A 14105-nucleotide genomic window follows, 5' to 3' on the forward strand; every position below is an offset into this window, starting at 1 on the left:
CCTGTCCCAAACCCATGTACAGGGCACCTCTCATTCCAATACCAATAGTACAAATTCCCTTTGAACGGATAGCTATGGACCTTGTGGGGCCCCTGGAAAAATCTGCACGTGGGCACCAATATATACTAGTGGTGCTTGACTATGCAACCAGGTATCCAGAGGCAATTCCCCTACGAAACATAAAGTCCAGCACCATAGCTAAAGAACTTGTATTGATGTTTACACACTTGGGAATACCCAAAGAAATTCTCACAGACCAGGGTACTCCATTCATGTCTAAACTGATGAAGGACATGTGCCAGTTGCTAGGGGTTACGGCGCTTCACACCTCTGTATACCATCCACAAACAGATGGCTTGGTGGAACGCTTTAACCGCACATTAAATCACATGCTCAGGAAAGCAGTGGCTCAAGAGAAAAAAGATTGGGACACTCTTATTCCCTATTTGATGTTTGCCATCCGTGAGGTACCTCAAGCTTCAACAGGGTTTAGTCCCTTTGAGTTATTGTTTGGAAGACAGCCCAGGGGTATCTTGGATATGTTAAAAGAAGGGTGGGAGCAGGAAGGTCCCAGGGAGCCAAATCTGGTACAATTTGTGTCCCAAATGTATGAGAGGCTAGGAAAGATAGGGCCCATTGTGCAGCAACATGTAAAAGAGGCTCAGGAACGACAGAAGAAAAGTTATGACAAAAGTGCTGTTGTTCGATCTTTCAAGCCTGGGGACAAGGTCCTAGTCCTGGTTCCTACCCAGGAAAGCAAACTTTTCGCCCATTGGCAGGGTCCATATGAAGTTCTAGAGGCTGTCGGTCCTGTCAATTACAGAGTCCACCAGTTAGGTAGGAGAAGGGAGGAGCAAATATATCATGTGAACCTCCTTAAACCCTGGCATGATGAGGAAACCTCTCCTCAGGTAGTGAGTACTGCCATTGAAAAGTCTGAAGTGCCCATAGAGCCAGCCTTGTCCATTCAGCAGAGACAACAGACTAAAGAAATGATTCGCCGGAACAGGGATGTCTTCTCTTCCATTCCTGGGCGCACTACCTTAATCGAACACGACATTGTCACTGCGCCAGGAGTCATTGTCAAGCCGAAGCCATATCGTATTCCAGAAGCCAGACGGGTGGACGTGAGAAAGGAAGTCGAGAAGATGCTCCAGTTAGATGTAACTGAAGAGTCCACTAGTGAATGGAATAGTCCCATTGTGCTTGTCCCGAAACCCAATGGGACAATTAGGTTCTGCAATGACTTTAGGCGCCTAAACAGTATGTCGCAGTTTGATGCCTATCGATTGCCACGTGTGGATGAACTAGTGGAAAATCTTGCTGGTAGCAATTATTTAACAACCCTTGACCTAACAAAGGGTTATTGGCAAGTTCCCCTGACTTCCACGGCCAAGCCAAAGACTGCATTTTCCACCCCTGATGGTCTCTATCAATATAAAGTCCTACCCTTTGGGTTGCATGGGGCACCTGCCACCTTCCAAAGGGCTATGAATAAATTGCTACGACCTCACACAGCTTATGCAGCTGCTTACTTGGACGATATAGTGATTTATACCCCAGACTGGGGATCACATTTAGCCACAGTTGAGGCGGTCTTAGCTTCATTACGGTTAACAGCTAACCCAGAGAAATGTGCCATAGCCATGAGAGAAGCCAAATATTTGGGGTACATTGTTGGTCGAGGGCATGTAAAACCCCAGCTAGACAAAGTGGAGGCAGTCAAAAATTTGACAAGACCAGAGAAAAAGTCACAGTTAAGAACCTTTTTAGGCTTAGTAGGTTACTACAGGCGGTTTGTAAGCCACTTCACCACTAGAGCTGCTCCACTTACGGACATGTTAAAACAAAGTTGTCCAGATAAATTAACCTGGTCTGACTCTGCAGAAACCGCCTGGTCTGATCTTCGGTTAGCTCTTTGTTCCTCTACAGTTCTACAAGCACCAGATTTTACCCGGAGGTTCTTCCTGCAAACTGATGCTTCTGGTGTTGGCTTAGGTGCAGTCTTGTCACAGGAGAAGAATGGAGTAGAAAATCCTGTCCTGTACCTAAGTCGTAAGTTGCTTCCAAGGGAACAAAAATATGCCACTGTGGAGAAAGAATGTCTCGCCATAAAATGGGCTACAGAAGCCCTGCGCTATTATCTCCTAGGCAGAGAGTTCACCCTAATAACAGACCATGCACCATTAAGATGGATGCAGAACAACCAGGAGGTAAATGCCAAGGTAACCCGCTGGTTCTTGCAACTACAACCTTTCAAGTTCTCAGTAGAACATAGGCCTGGGATTCTACACAAAAATGCAGATGCGTTGTCACGAAAATATGCGCTCCTCGCGAAGTCCGCGTCCCCCTGCTTGGAGACGCTAGGGGGAGGGATATGTAACAAAAGGAGGCATTTAGCTGGCAATATGCAGAGAAAGCAGGGAAGTAGAGTAAAACATTGGCACAGTTATGTACCTAGGTGGAGATTAAACCAGGTAAAAACATATGTGTAGTTTAAAATTGGTTTACTTACATGATTTAAAAGCTGCTTCCTCTCAGCAAACAGACAGGGTGGGTCTGATAGTCTAAACAGAGCCAGGGATGGGCGTTTCCTTTTAAAGAGAAGGTGGGTGTGTCATCTGTCCATCAAGCTAGGCCTGTGGGAGGTGTGTCAGGTATAAAACCTGCTTGTTTCATTGTTCAGGGAGATCAACGCTGGGCTAGCTGGCTGATCTGGACAGAGAGCTGGACTATGTATAGTAAGCATTGAGGGTCTCCATAATTGCTGTGCAAGTATACGGTGTCAAAACATTATTACCATCCTGACAATAAAGAACCATAAAAAGGAAGAAGTTGCACGCGTGTGCTTCTGCAGTAGCGGGCTCTTGCCATGTGTAGAGGGCTATAGGTATGGGGGAGCGCATATGCAAAGGATTTAGTTTGTGGGATTAGGGGAACTGGGAGAAATAAGGGTGTTTTCCATGACAGAACAGCAGGTTTGTTTTTTTTACAATTCTGAACTGACATGGTGAATAAAAAAGCCGTAATACCACTTTACAACACTTGTGTAGTGGGGTACAGGTGTGGCGAAGGACTTAGTGTGTGGAATTAGGGGATCTGGGAGAAATAGGGGTGTTTTTAGGAGAGAAATGCAACTTTTTACTGATATTTCTAGATTGCCATGGCGTATAAAACAGCTGTTATTCCATAGTAATCAGCTGTCATGCCATATCTAAAACATGACCAAATATCTTAGCAACAAGTGTGTGAAAGATATAATTCAGAAATGTAAGATTTTATAAAAATACTTAAATGTTCAATTTATTTTCATTATAGTGAATTGCCATTCCTTTTAGCAAACTGAAACTGTCATTCCTTTTAATACGTCCCATAATTTCCCTCTGAGCTGGCTAAATCCACCTCCATTTCATTATCCAACCAGATGGGGCCAAAAAGACGGGGCTGAAGTTTGCTTCTTATTCGGCAAACTTATCAATCACAGAGAACTCACTCACATCGGTCCCTGCCCCATTGGAGCTTACAGTCTAAATTCCCTAACACAAACACACACACAGACACACAGCATTATACACGAAGGTTTGGAAAATAAGGGAAATGGAGAGGGGCCGGATAGATACTGCGAGCTGGGGTAGACTCTAGTTTAGGTTGAGATATCCCTAGGTGATAGCTAACATCTGTCAGTCTCTCGATTGTTCGCTATATATCCTGTATTTTCACTATTAGATTTTGTGGAAATCCCTTTTTCTTTTAGTAAGGTTTACATATATTTAAAGTTTGTTTTCATTTCCTGCGAATAAAGGGTGTGTGGGTGGTATTACAGCTTGGTGACGGGGTTGTTGTAATGCAGAGTATTGTGTTATAGGCTGTCATGTTTCTTTGATGTATATAATTATTCTCATTTGTGAAGTGATGCAGTAGTTTTTGTGGAGGGATAGTAGGAGAATTAGGTGTTATGATAATGTGAAGTTTCATTCATATTGGTCCATTTTACCCCTTATGTTGTATATTGTCTATTTTATTTTGGACAAAGTTATATGGGATTTATTTTTGTTGCAATTTTTAATTAAAAAAAAATAACCCCTTGCAAAACTAGTTACTTATTCAAAATAATGAAAATGCTATCTGTGCCCACCTTGCTACTTTATTTCATGCCCAAAACAGTGTTGGACCAGGCAAAGCACAAGTGTTTGATATGTAACGGACAACCCTGTGTTGATTCCCACTATCAAATTGGTGGCCCAACAGTATTTAACTCTTGCAAAACTACAGCTACTAGATAACATATGATCACTTTACCCACTTTGCCCCCTGATTTCATGCCCAAAACCTTGTTGGGTAAGACTAAATACTATTGCAGTTTGTATAAGGGAAACCCGTTAGTGTTAATCTGATGTGGAATCAGTGATCCAACTTGATTTAATCCTTTAAAATAAGCTTTTCTGAATAAGAAGCTGAAGCGTGAATAAGAAGCTGGCCGAATAGTGATGGGTAGTTCACGAATGATTAGTTCAAATGAACTAATCTTCAAAGTGAACTAAATCATTTAGTTCACAGCTCTGACAAAGATTAGTTCACCAGGAACTAAAACAAGTGGGAGGAGTTAGAGATAAAGCCGAGCAGCTCCAGCAGCCTTACTCACTGTCTCATTCACACTGGCTCTTTTGTTTCTATTCAGCTCTCTCATTTAATACTCATGAGTCAGTACCTCTAAACTACCAAAGGTGGCACTGCTGTGCTCAGACATTGTGTGAGACTCTGGAGCTGATCACTGACTATGAGTCATGAGTCATTCTCTCAGGAGTTCATTAGTTCATCTAGTTCATTTCACTCAGTGACTCATACGAGTCTTCAAATCATTTCACTCTTCAAATCATTCCACTCTTTCGAATCTTTTTCACTCTTTCGAATCTTTTCAATCATTTAGATCATTTAGCTCATGAGTCACAGGATACATTCCCTTCCCTGTCAGCTCAAGACACACTGCACTGCTGAGTGCTGCATGTTATATACTGTAGTTCTGTTTACTGTACCATATATACAGGGGAGATGTATTAAACCAGGCCTGTCCAACCTGCGGCCCTCCAGGTGTTGTGAAACTACAAGTCCCAGCATGCTTTGCCAATAGACAACCTGTTGATAGCTGGAAGGGCATGCTGGGACTTGTAGTTTCACAACATCTGGAGGGCCGCAGGTTGGACAGGCCTGTATTAAACCTTTAAGAGAGATAAAGTGGAAGCGTTGCCCATAGCAACTAATCAGTTTCTGTCATTTTATAGACTCTGCTAGATAAATGACAGAAGCTGATTAGTCATAATTGCCAACATTATGTTGTTTACATCTGGGAGTTCCTGGACCGGGGTATTGGTGTATGGGGCGGGGCTTCGTGAATTGCGCCATTTTGGCCCCGCCCAAGTGACTTGATGCCTATTTGGGGTCTTTTTACAGCTGTAAAATTCCCCCCTAAGGTTTGATACATCTCCCCTATATCCTGATTGCACTGATCTCAATTTTAAAAGCAAAAAAGTGACACTTTATAATACTCTTTTTCATTCGCATATTATGGAAATAAAAATAAGAATGAAAATGTAATTAACTTTGCAGAGCTCAACATGTCACTACTAGTTTTTGTATAGGTGATTGCCCTTTTTAAAATATTAAAAATGATCTAACATATTAAACTTATCTGATCATTTTAACAGGACTATAACCAGGGCTGCCAAGAGGAATTCAGGGCCCAGGTACAACAAATTCATGGGGCCCCCCCTTATAGTTGAGCGCAAAATTTTTCAGCGGTATGGTCTCACAATTGGGGGCGTGGCAATTCGCCGTTGGGGCGTGGCTAGCACAATAAAATCACTAGGTCCTGAATTCCGCGGAGCGTGACATTTGTACAAGCACTCCTGACTTTCAGGACATCTAGCACCCTTGTGTAGTATAGGAAGAATGCAGTGTGTACAGAAAGAGTTCAGTCTTGGCCTGCGCCCACTGGGCTCACCAAACACTCACCAAATATTGGCATTGTCCCTACTAGAATCACAACATTTCACACACTATGCTGCTCTGTCCTACCTGTTCTTCTCACTTTTACCACATGTGGCTGCTGGTTTCTTTAGTTGCGGCTTGTCTGGATCCCGGAGTGCTGGAGGACCTATTTGGAAAAAAAAATGGCTACATTTAGAAAATTACAGCCAGCCCCACCGTTAAATCAATAACATCCATGATTAATAATTAGGCCTTCCTCCAGCCCCAACATTAAAATAGTATTCCCATTACCCCGCAAACAAAATAGCAGCCATTAATTAGCCACCATCTACCTCACACACACTACATTGCCAAAAGCTCCCTATGCCATCACAAACACATTACTGTGCCCCGTTATCATCACCACGCTATGCCCCCTTATGATAACACTGCGCCCTCCATGCTGCCTTTGACCCTTTATTTAACCCCCTATACCATGCTGCTTGTCCCTCGTTTTTTAACCCCTCTGTGCCATGCTGCTTGTCCCTCTTTTCTTGAACCCCCTGTGCCATGCTGCTATTGTCCCTCCTTTCTTTAACCCCCTGTGCCATGCTGCTTGTCACTCCTTTATTTAACCCCCTCTGCCATGCTGCTTGTCCCTCTTTATTTAACCCCTCTGTGTCATGCTGCTATTGTCCCTCCTTTCTTTAACCCCTCTGTGTCATGCTGCTATTGTCCCTTTTTTAACCCCATGTGTCATGCTGCTTGTCCCTCTTTTTTTTACCTCTGTGTCATGCTGCTATTGTCCCTTTTTTAACCCCCCTGTGTCATACTGCTTGTCCCTCTTTTTTTACCTCTCTGTGTCATGCTGCTATTGTCCCTTTTTTAACCCCTCTGTGTCATGCTGCTTGTCCCTCTTTTTTTAACCCCTCTGTGTCATGCTGCTATTGTCCCTCTTTTTTTACCTCTCTGTGTCATGCTGCTATTGTCCCTTTTTTAACCCCTCTGTGTCATGCTGCTTGTCCCTCTTTTTTTAACCCCTCTGTGTCATGCTGCTTGTCCCTCTTTTTTTAACCCCCTGTGTCATGCTGCTATTGTCCCTCTTTTTTAACCCCTCTGTGTCATGCTGCTATTGTCCCTCTTTTTTTTTTAACCCCGCTGTGTCATGCTGCTATTGTCCATTTTTTAACCCCCCTGTGTCATGCTGCTATTGTCCCTTTTTTAACCCCTCTGTGTCATGCTGCTATTGTCCATTTTTTAACCCCCCTGTGTCATGCTGCTATTGTCCCTCTTTTTTTAACCCCCCTGTGTCATGGTCATGCTGCTATTGTCCCTCTTTTTTTAACCCCCCTGTGTCATGCTGCTATTGTCCCTTTTTTAACCCCCCTGTGTCATGCTGCTATTGTCCCTCTTTTTTTAACCCCCCTGTGTCATGCTGCTATTGCCCTCCAATTTTTTAACCCCCCCCCCCGTTTTCCTCCCTTCACTTACCTTTACTTCTCTCTTCCTCCCTGTCTTCTCTGCTGCTCTGTGCTCCATTGCTCCAGACTGACTGAATGCTGGGTGTGACATGATGATGTCACACCCTGCATTCAGTCAGTCTGGAGTAATGGAGCACAGAGCAGCAGAGAGGAGGGATGCCGGCGCCGCAATCACGTGAGTATGGGGGTTTTTTTTTTTTAACTATCCTGCTCCCCCCACCAACGACCGAGCCCCCCCCCCTGAAAAAAATAAAAAAAATAAAGAAAAAAAATTTAGTTTTGAAAAAAAAATAAAAATAAAAAAAATTGTCGGCGCTAGGGCCCGGGCCGGGCCCCCTGACATGCCCGGGCCCGGGTAATTAGTACCCGCTCCCCCCCCCCTCTCGACGGCCCTGACTATAACTCATCTAATGAGATGTAGTATATATGCCTACAGTATGTGTAATAGACTAGATCTATGTCTCCAATCACTTCTCTTAGCAGTGTTCCAGAGCCAATGATCTAACTGAACTAACTGAGCTAAATGAACTAAATGAACTACTGAGTGAAATGAGTGAAATAAACTACTGAGTGAAATGAACTACTGAGTGAAATGAGTGAAATGAACTACTGAGTGAAATGAGTGAAATGAACTACTGAGTGAAATGAGTGAAATGAACTAATCTTTTGTGTGAACTAATCTTCAAAATGAACTAGATTTCCCATCACTATGTCCGAGCTAACTTCAGCCTTGTGCCAAAAAGGTACTTTCGGGGAAGGGCAAATAGCTTATTTCCCATGATCTACAGTGTAGATTCTACACACATCCACATGAGGATAGGACTTTCGGGAAGGGGAAGTACTACAGCAGCTGTTCGTTCGAAGAGAACAAGTAGGCAATAACTGGTGTAAATTGTCAAGCAGGGGTTTGGGAAGAGTATGTGGCAGATAGTAGTTTAATCACGAAGTTTAGAGCTGAAAACTCCACGAAAATAACACCCACGCAGAATTTACCAGGTTAAATTTCATGATTAACTTACATCATCTTTAAAAATCAGTCCTCCAGAAGGTATAGATAGTCATAACCCCCAAAACCGAAGCCACGTACTCTCTATTTATTTGCTCTCTATGGTATTTGCAATGTGCTTATGACCTCACTTCCTATTTCCGTTCTTTCTTCTTTAGACGGCAGGCCAAGATGGTAAGACGTATAGATTTATCTCATGTACCTTTGAATCCAATCTGTTGTAATCCTCCTTATATGGCCTTGTTCTTGGACCGTAGTAATAATATCTTATTCTACAGCGTCTAATCGTCACGTAGACGACGAAATATAGTAGAATGTTTTATTTTTGGTGCTTCCGTTAATCATCGTTCGTTAAGGGACACTTAAAGTACGTTCTAAAGTATGCTAAAGTGCATACATGACATGGTTCTTTTGGGATGTTTGCTATTGATCTAATATATATATATATATAATAAAAAAAATTTATTTTCTAATGCCTTGATTGAGATGATTCTCCCATTAGGTTTGTTTTTGTATCAGGCTGTTGCTTGCAGTGTTTTAATTATTGAAATTGTGCCTGCTTATTCCTAATAACTACCTTTTCCCGTAGGTGAATGTACCGAAAACCCGTCGGACCTACTGCAAGAAATGTGGGCGACATCAACCCCACAAAGTCACTCAGTACAAAAAGGGTAAAGATTCTCTCTATGCCCAAGGTAAGAATATTGTATATAGCTGAATATTGTATACATTTTGTGATTTTCAGATGTAGGTTATGCTGTAGTATTACTGTTTACTGTGTGTAACTTAATCACACATACACTAAAGGGACTATGGGTCTTGTATTCAATGACACAAAATTGGTCCTCATGAAAATACAGACAACTGATGAAGGTAATAAAGCAAAACTGATATTAAATTACTGAATTACCAGTCATTTCAGATTTATATGGCTTGTATAAAAGGACTCCTGCCTTTACATGGTTGCACATTTCTTATATTTTATAATGGTTATAGTAAGGTTTGTCTTGCCGTATAACTACTGTAAGTCCGACTAGACTATTTTATTTGTATAATTCTATGCCTATAATGTTACTTTATGTCTATCTAATTTGCTGCTTTTTAGTGATAAATTAGAAAGTGTCATGTTGGTATATAAGTTGAAGTTGGAGCATGCTGCAACATGCTCTAAGATGTGCAGAGAGCCTCTTGATGCAGAGTATGGCACAATCATTTGTTTGAATAGTGTTTTGTATCCTACACTGCAGGTAGGATTGTATGGTTCCTGGCCACAGGGACCAATGATAATTCGATAGCACGGTTCCTCTCAAGGTTTGCAGCAACTAACCAGATTATAAGAGGTTAAATGTGTCTTGTAACTTCTAAATGTCTAAGCTGTAGCCATAATGCTTTTCTTATGAGTGCTGTTGTCCCTTCATTAACACTGGTGTATAGGCAGCTTCTACCAATTTAATCTGGACAAACATATCTAAACTTAGGAGCTAGCAATATTGTAATATAAGATTTTGCATGGCTTGCATATTTTTAAAAGTGAAAACTGGTCACATTAGCAGTAAATACATACCAGCCTATTATGATTATATTTACTTCAAGACCAGAGTTGGGGTGAAAAAAAGGTTGTCTGGCCCCCAAAAAATCTTATCTTCTACAGCTTTAAAAAGCACTTTTATTGATGATTCATTTAAAAAGTTAACGTTTCCACATTCACCAGATCCATTGTGGAAAAATATTAAGATAAAGATTAGAAGATTGAAAACAGAAATAAATAGTTGCTCAAACCCTTAACAGAACACTGTATTTCTTTGTCTTCACTCTTCTAATCTTTATCTTATTATTTTACCACAATGAATGGTTTAAACAGCATTTATACACTACATAATCGCACACCCCACAAATGTGGCATTTTGTCACTTTGCATCCTCTGCAAGGAAAATTACTTTAGTACATTCCCCCCTGTACCTAGTTTTTGGGAGTTTAAGGTCGCCAGACTTTGAGCTGAACTCTGCAGTTTTCCAGCTTTGGTTGCAATGGCTAGGATTGAGTGTTCAGACACAACAACTTGTATGATCTGTTAACCCAGGCCAAGTCCCTGGGTGAGATGTCTCTGTCAATGTCAAACCTTTATTTGTGGGAACCACTTCCTTAAGTTCGATACAGTGACAAAATGCATCTGAACAGCATGTCCTACAGAAATGCGTAGCTGTTTTAGCCAAATAACTAGGCAATTCAGTTACTTACACTTTAAGTTAAATTGAAGTTTTCACTTTGTATTCCACTGTTCCATTTTGAGGTTTTAAAATGTCGATGCCATCATAAACGTGATTGTGGGGCAAGAGAAAGTGCCTGAAATGTCTCATGTCATGATTAATGGTATGTTATCTTGTAAAATTCCAATAAATTACTTGGTTGCCCACACTACTTATTGTCTTTGGGGGGTTTCCTGTTGTATATCGAACAATTCTTACACTAACAGTGCACAGTGAAGAAAAACAGCCGTGCTTTTTCCCCCCTATTTTACCTGACTTAATATGCCTCATTTCCTCTCCAGGTAAGCGGAGATATGACCGCAAACAGAGTGGCTATGGTGGACAGACAAAGCCTATTTTTCGGAAGAAGGTGATTACAGCAAACTTTTATAACTTTGAATGGAGTATTGCAAATGTTGGGTTTATGTGCAGCTGGCTTTATCTACATAAGTCTCAAGGTTTTTCATCCTTTTCTTAACCACCTATTTTCCTTCAAGACGATGCAAGTATTGGTTTTTTTTTTTTGTTTTTGTTTTTTACTTAGTGGGTGGAACGTTTTTGGGCCATAAACCTGCTTTTGAAAAGTTGGCTTAATGAATGTGGAAAACATGTGTTGAAGATTCTACTTTTGAAGTGATAGGACTGGGAATGCTCTGTCAAATATCTTTGTTTTTAGGGACCAGGCACAATATATAGAACAATAAAGGGGAAAGTAAAAACACATCAAACTTCCAATTAAAATAAGGGCAGCCAATACAATTTGCAATGACACATGGGTTTTTTCTTTTCCATTCCAATGGAATGGTTTGTTTATGTTTGTGTATATTCATTGAGATCTGTGATTTAGATGTTACTGCAAGGGGGTTGATTGTTTCACATTATTGTTGCAATGGGACCCTAAAACAGGACTGACATTTGATTTGCTAGAATATTAAGTGATCACCAGTTCTGAAAAGAAAGGGGTTAACATAGCCAAACAATGCTTCTCACTACTTTTCTTACAAAGCTTATGTATTCGTTAGTTTAACAAGGACAAAACTTAATTGAGTTGATATAAAAGTACATGGCAATGGATATAATACAAAATAAACGCAGTAAAAGGAATGAAAATACAGTATTGTCTTTGTGTTGGAGAAAGGCAGAATTAGTACAGCTTCTACATTGGCTCGATTCCCCATAAAACAGTTTTTTTTTTTATTTTTTTTATGCCATGTGTCCTTTGGCAGTCACACCAGCAGTATGTGTACTCATATGGGGGGAAATTTATACCTGAGTGTGAATAACATGTTCAGATATGGTCCAAAAAGTTTTGTACCTACCATATATTTTGTCATATTAGAGACCTTATTCCATTCAATAAAGGGGCATAATTTTCCACAAAATTGTATAATGACAGTATTTGATCTGATATCCAGAAAGATACAGGATTACAGTAACTGTACAAACTAACTGGTACACCTTATGTGGCTTCTGTCCCAGGGTTTAGATTGGTGGAGAGACCTTAAAACATGAAGATTGGTTTGATGTTTTATATATTTTTTTTTCTAGAACAGAGGCCTGGGTGTCTATGTTGACAGCGGTGTTCTGTGAAGTTAACTGAAGCCTCTGTTTGCCCAGCTAATGGCTACCCCTAAGGCACATTTCTAATTTAACCATACAAATACCTTTGTATAAAACTCAATTTCACCTAATGATATAAATACTATCCTTCAGTGCAAGCTTAAAATCTGAATATCCACCCAAGCACTAACATCTGTCAGCGGTAAATGTTTCTCTATGTACTATTTTCAGGCACACCATAGATACCCTAGATGTTGGGACTTCATAACCAGTCTCCTAACCCGCAATGCCATTTCCACTTTAACTAGTTTCTCCGCATATCTGCATCAATTCCTCCTTTCTCTCACACAGCCCACAATTTTGCCACCTACTTCAGAGATAGAATAGACACCCGCACAGATCTTTAAACATTCTCTGAAGCCATGTCTTAGATCTTTTCCTACTCCTGTTTATATTGCTCGCACTAGTGTATACCCTCATAACTGTCCTAATCTTTCACTCTGAGCCACACTTGTGCCTCTTATCTCATGTATCTTTCGCTCATTAGATTCTAAGCGCTCCTTTTGGTTTTATACATGCATTTATTTTGCCTACCTTATGTCTTTTTTTTTTTTAATATGTGCCCTGTTTTTACCACCTTGTAAGAGTACTGTGAGCCTTAGACATGGCAATTGTAACTTTTTGTTTTTATTTTTGCACAGGCCAAGACCACAAAAAAGATTGTGCTAAGATTGGAGTGTGTTGACTCAAACTGCCGTTCCAAGAGGATGCTGGCAATAAAGAGATGCAAGCACTTTGAACTTGGAGGAGACAAGAAGAGAAAGGTTGGATATTCCCTGTGTTGGGTGTTCTCTTATATTTTGCTATAGCAATTTTAATGTATTCCTGTCCATGTATAAGTACTTGACGGATATAACCATTTTTAAAATTGAATTATGTGATACGAAGTAACAAAATCACTGCTTTGTACACCCACGAACAAATATTATGGTCACTTGGGTTGTCTGACTTGGATGGGAAGGTAATTCAATTGGCCGCGTTACTGCTGAAAGTAATGTGGCCTGTGCATCATTACTGTTAGTACAGTAATCTTTAACATTGCTGTTTGCTCAGGGAGCTTTAAGCAGAAATCCAGGTTAAAATTACTGTATTAACGGTAGTAGAGCACAGGCTTTGTTACTTTTGACAGTAACGCAGCCAATTGAATTCCCCCCAATATGTGGGGGTTTTGTGTTTGTTTTATTTTAAGGATGCAATGTACATATCACTAATGCATTTTCTTTTCTCCCTTTTAGGGACAAGTTATCCAATTTTAAGCTCCTGCAAAGTCTGAATTCAAATAAAAATGTGTCATCACAAATCATTGCAAATGTGTTTTGTACATTATTTAGTCTGATCAGTTGGTGGTGAGCTGATACCCTTGGCCAGAAACAAAGCTGGCATGTCTGTTTTGATTGGTTTTATCACTGGAGAATCTAGTCCTTTTTATGTTAAAAGATGACTTTCCCAAAAATGGATTTGTATCCCCCCCTTATTTTGGGTGCACTTCAAGGAGATTAACAATTTTGAATAATACTTACCTGGTATGCATCTGGCCCCTGATATCTTTGAGTCCAAAGACTTGCTCCTATTAAGGTAGACTACACACAAACTTGTTGGCACTTTTGATTCATCTGAAAAAGGCAAGCAACAGAAGAAATAAGAGAAATGCTGAAATTTATGAAAAGAATAGTTTTAACTTTTGAAAAGATACTACACTTTGCCATGTATACTATGCTGCACATAGTATACATTTAGGATGTATTTTTAGTGTGCGTTTTTAGTATCAAAATCATAAGATAAATTGTG

The 14105-nt window shown here is 40.5% G+C and overlaps 1 protein-coding gene across 1 annotated transcript; it reads left to right on the plus strand.

Annotated features, from left to right (window-relative positions):
* Nucleotides 1-8530: 8530 nt before the first annotated feature.
* On the plus strand, nt 8531-13620 carry LOC142100790 (large ribosomal subunit protein eL42). Its single transcript, XM_075184603.1, has 5 exons — nt 8531-8625; nt 9041-9146; nt 11000-11067; nt 12959-13081; nt 13553-13620. The coding sequence occupies exons 1-5, from the start codon at nt 8623-8625 to the stop codon at nt 13571-13573; spliced, it is 321 nt and encodes a 106-aa protein (XP_075040704.1). The 5' UTR covers nt 8531-8622; the 3' UTR covers nt 13574-13620.
* The last annotated feature ends 485 nt before the right edge of the window (nt 13621-14105 follow it).

This window comes from Mixophyes fleayi, chromosome 9, assembly GCF_038048845.1.
Source record: "Mixophyes fleayi isolate aMixFle1 chromosome 9, aMixFle1.hap1, whole genome shotgun sequence".
In the NCBI taxonomy this organism is placed as follows: Eukaryota; Metazoa; Chordata; class Amphibia; order Anura; family Limnodynastidae; genus Mixophyes; species Mixophyes fleayi.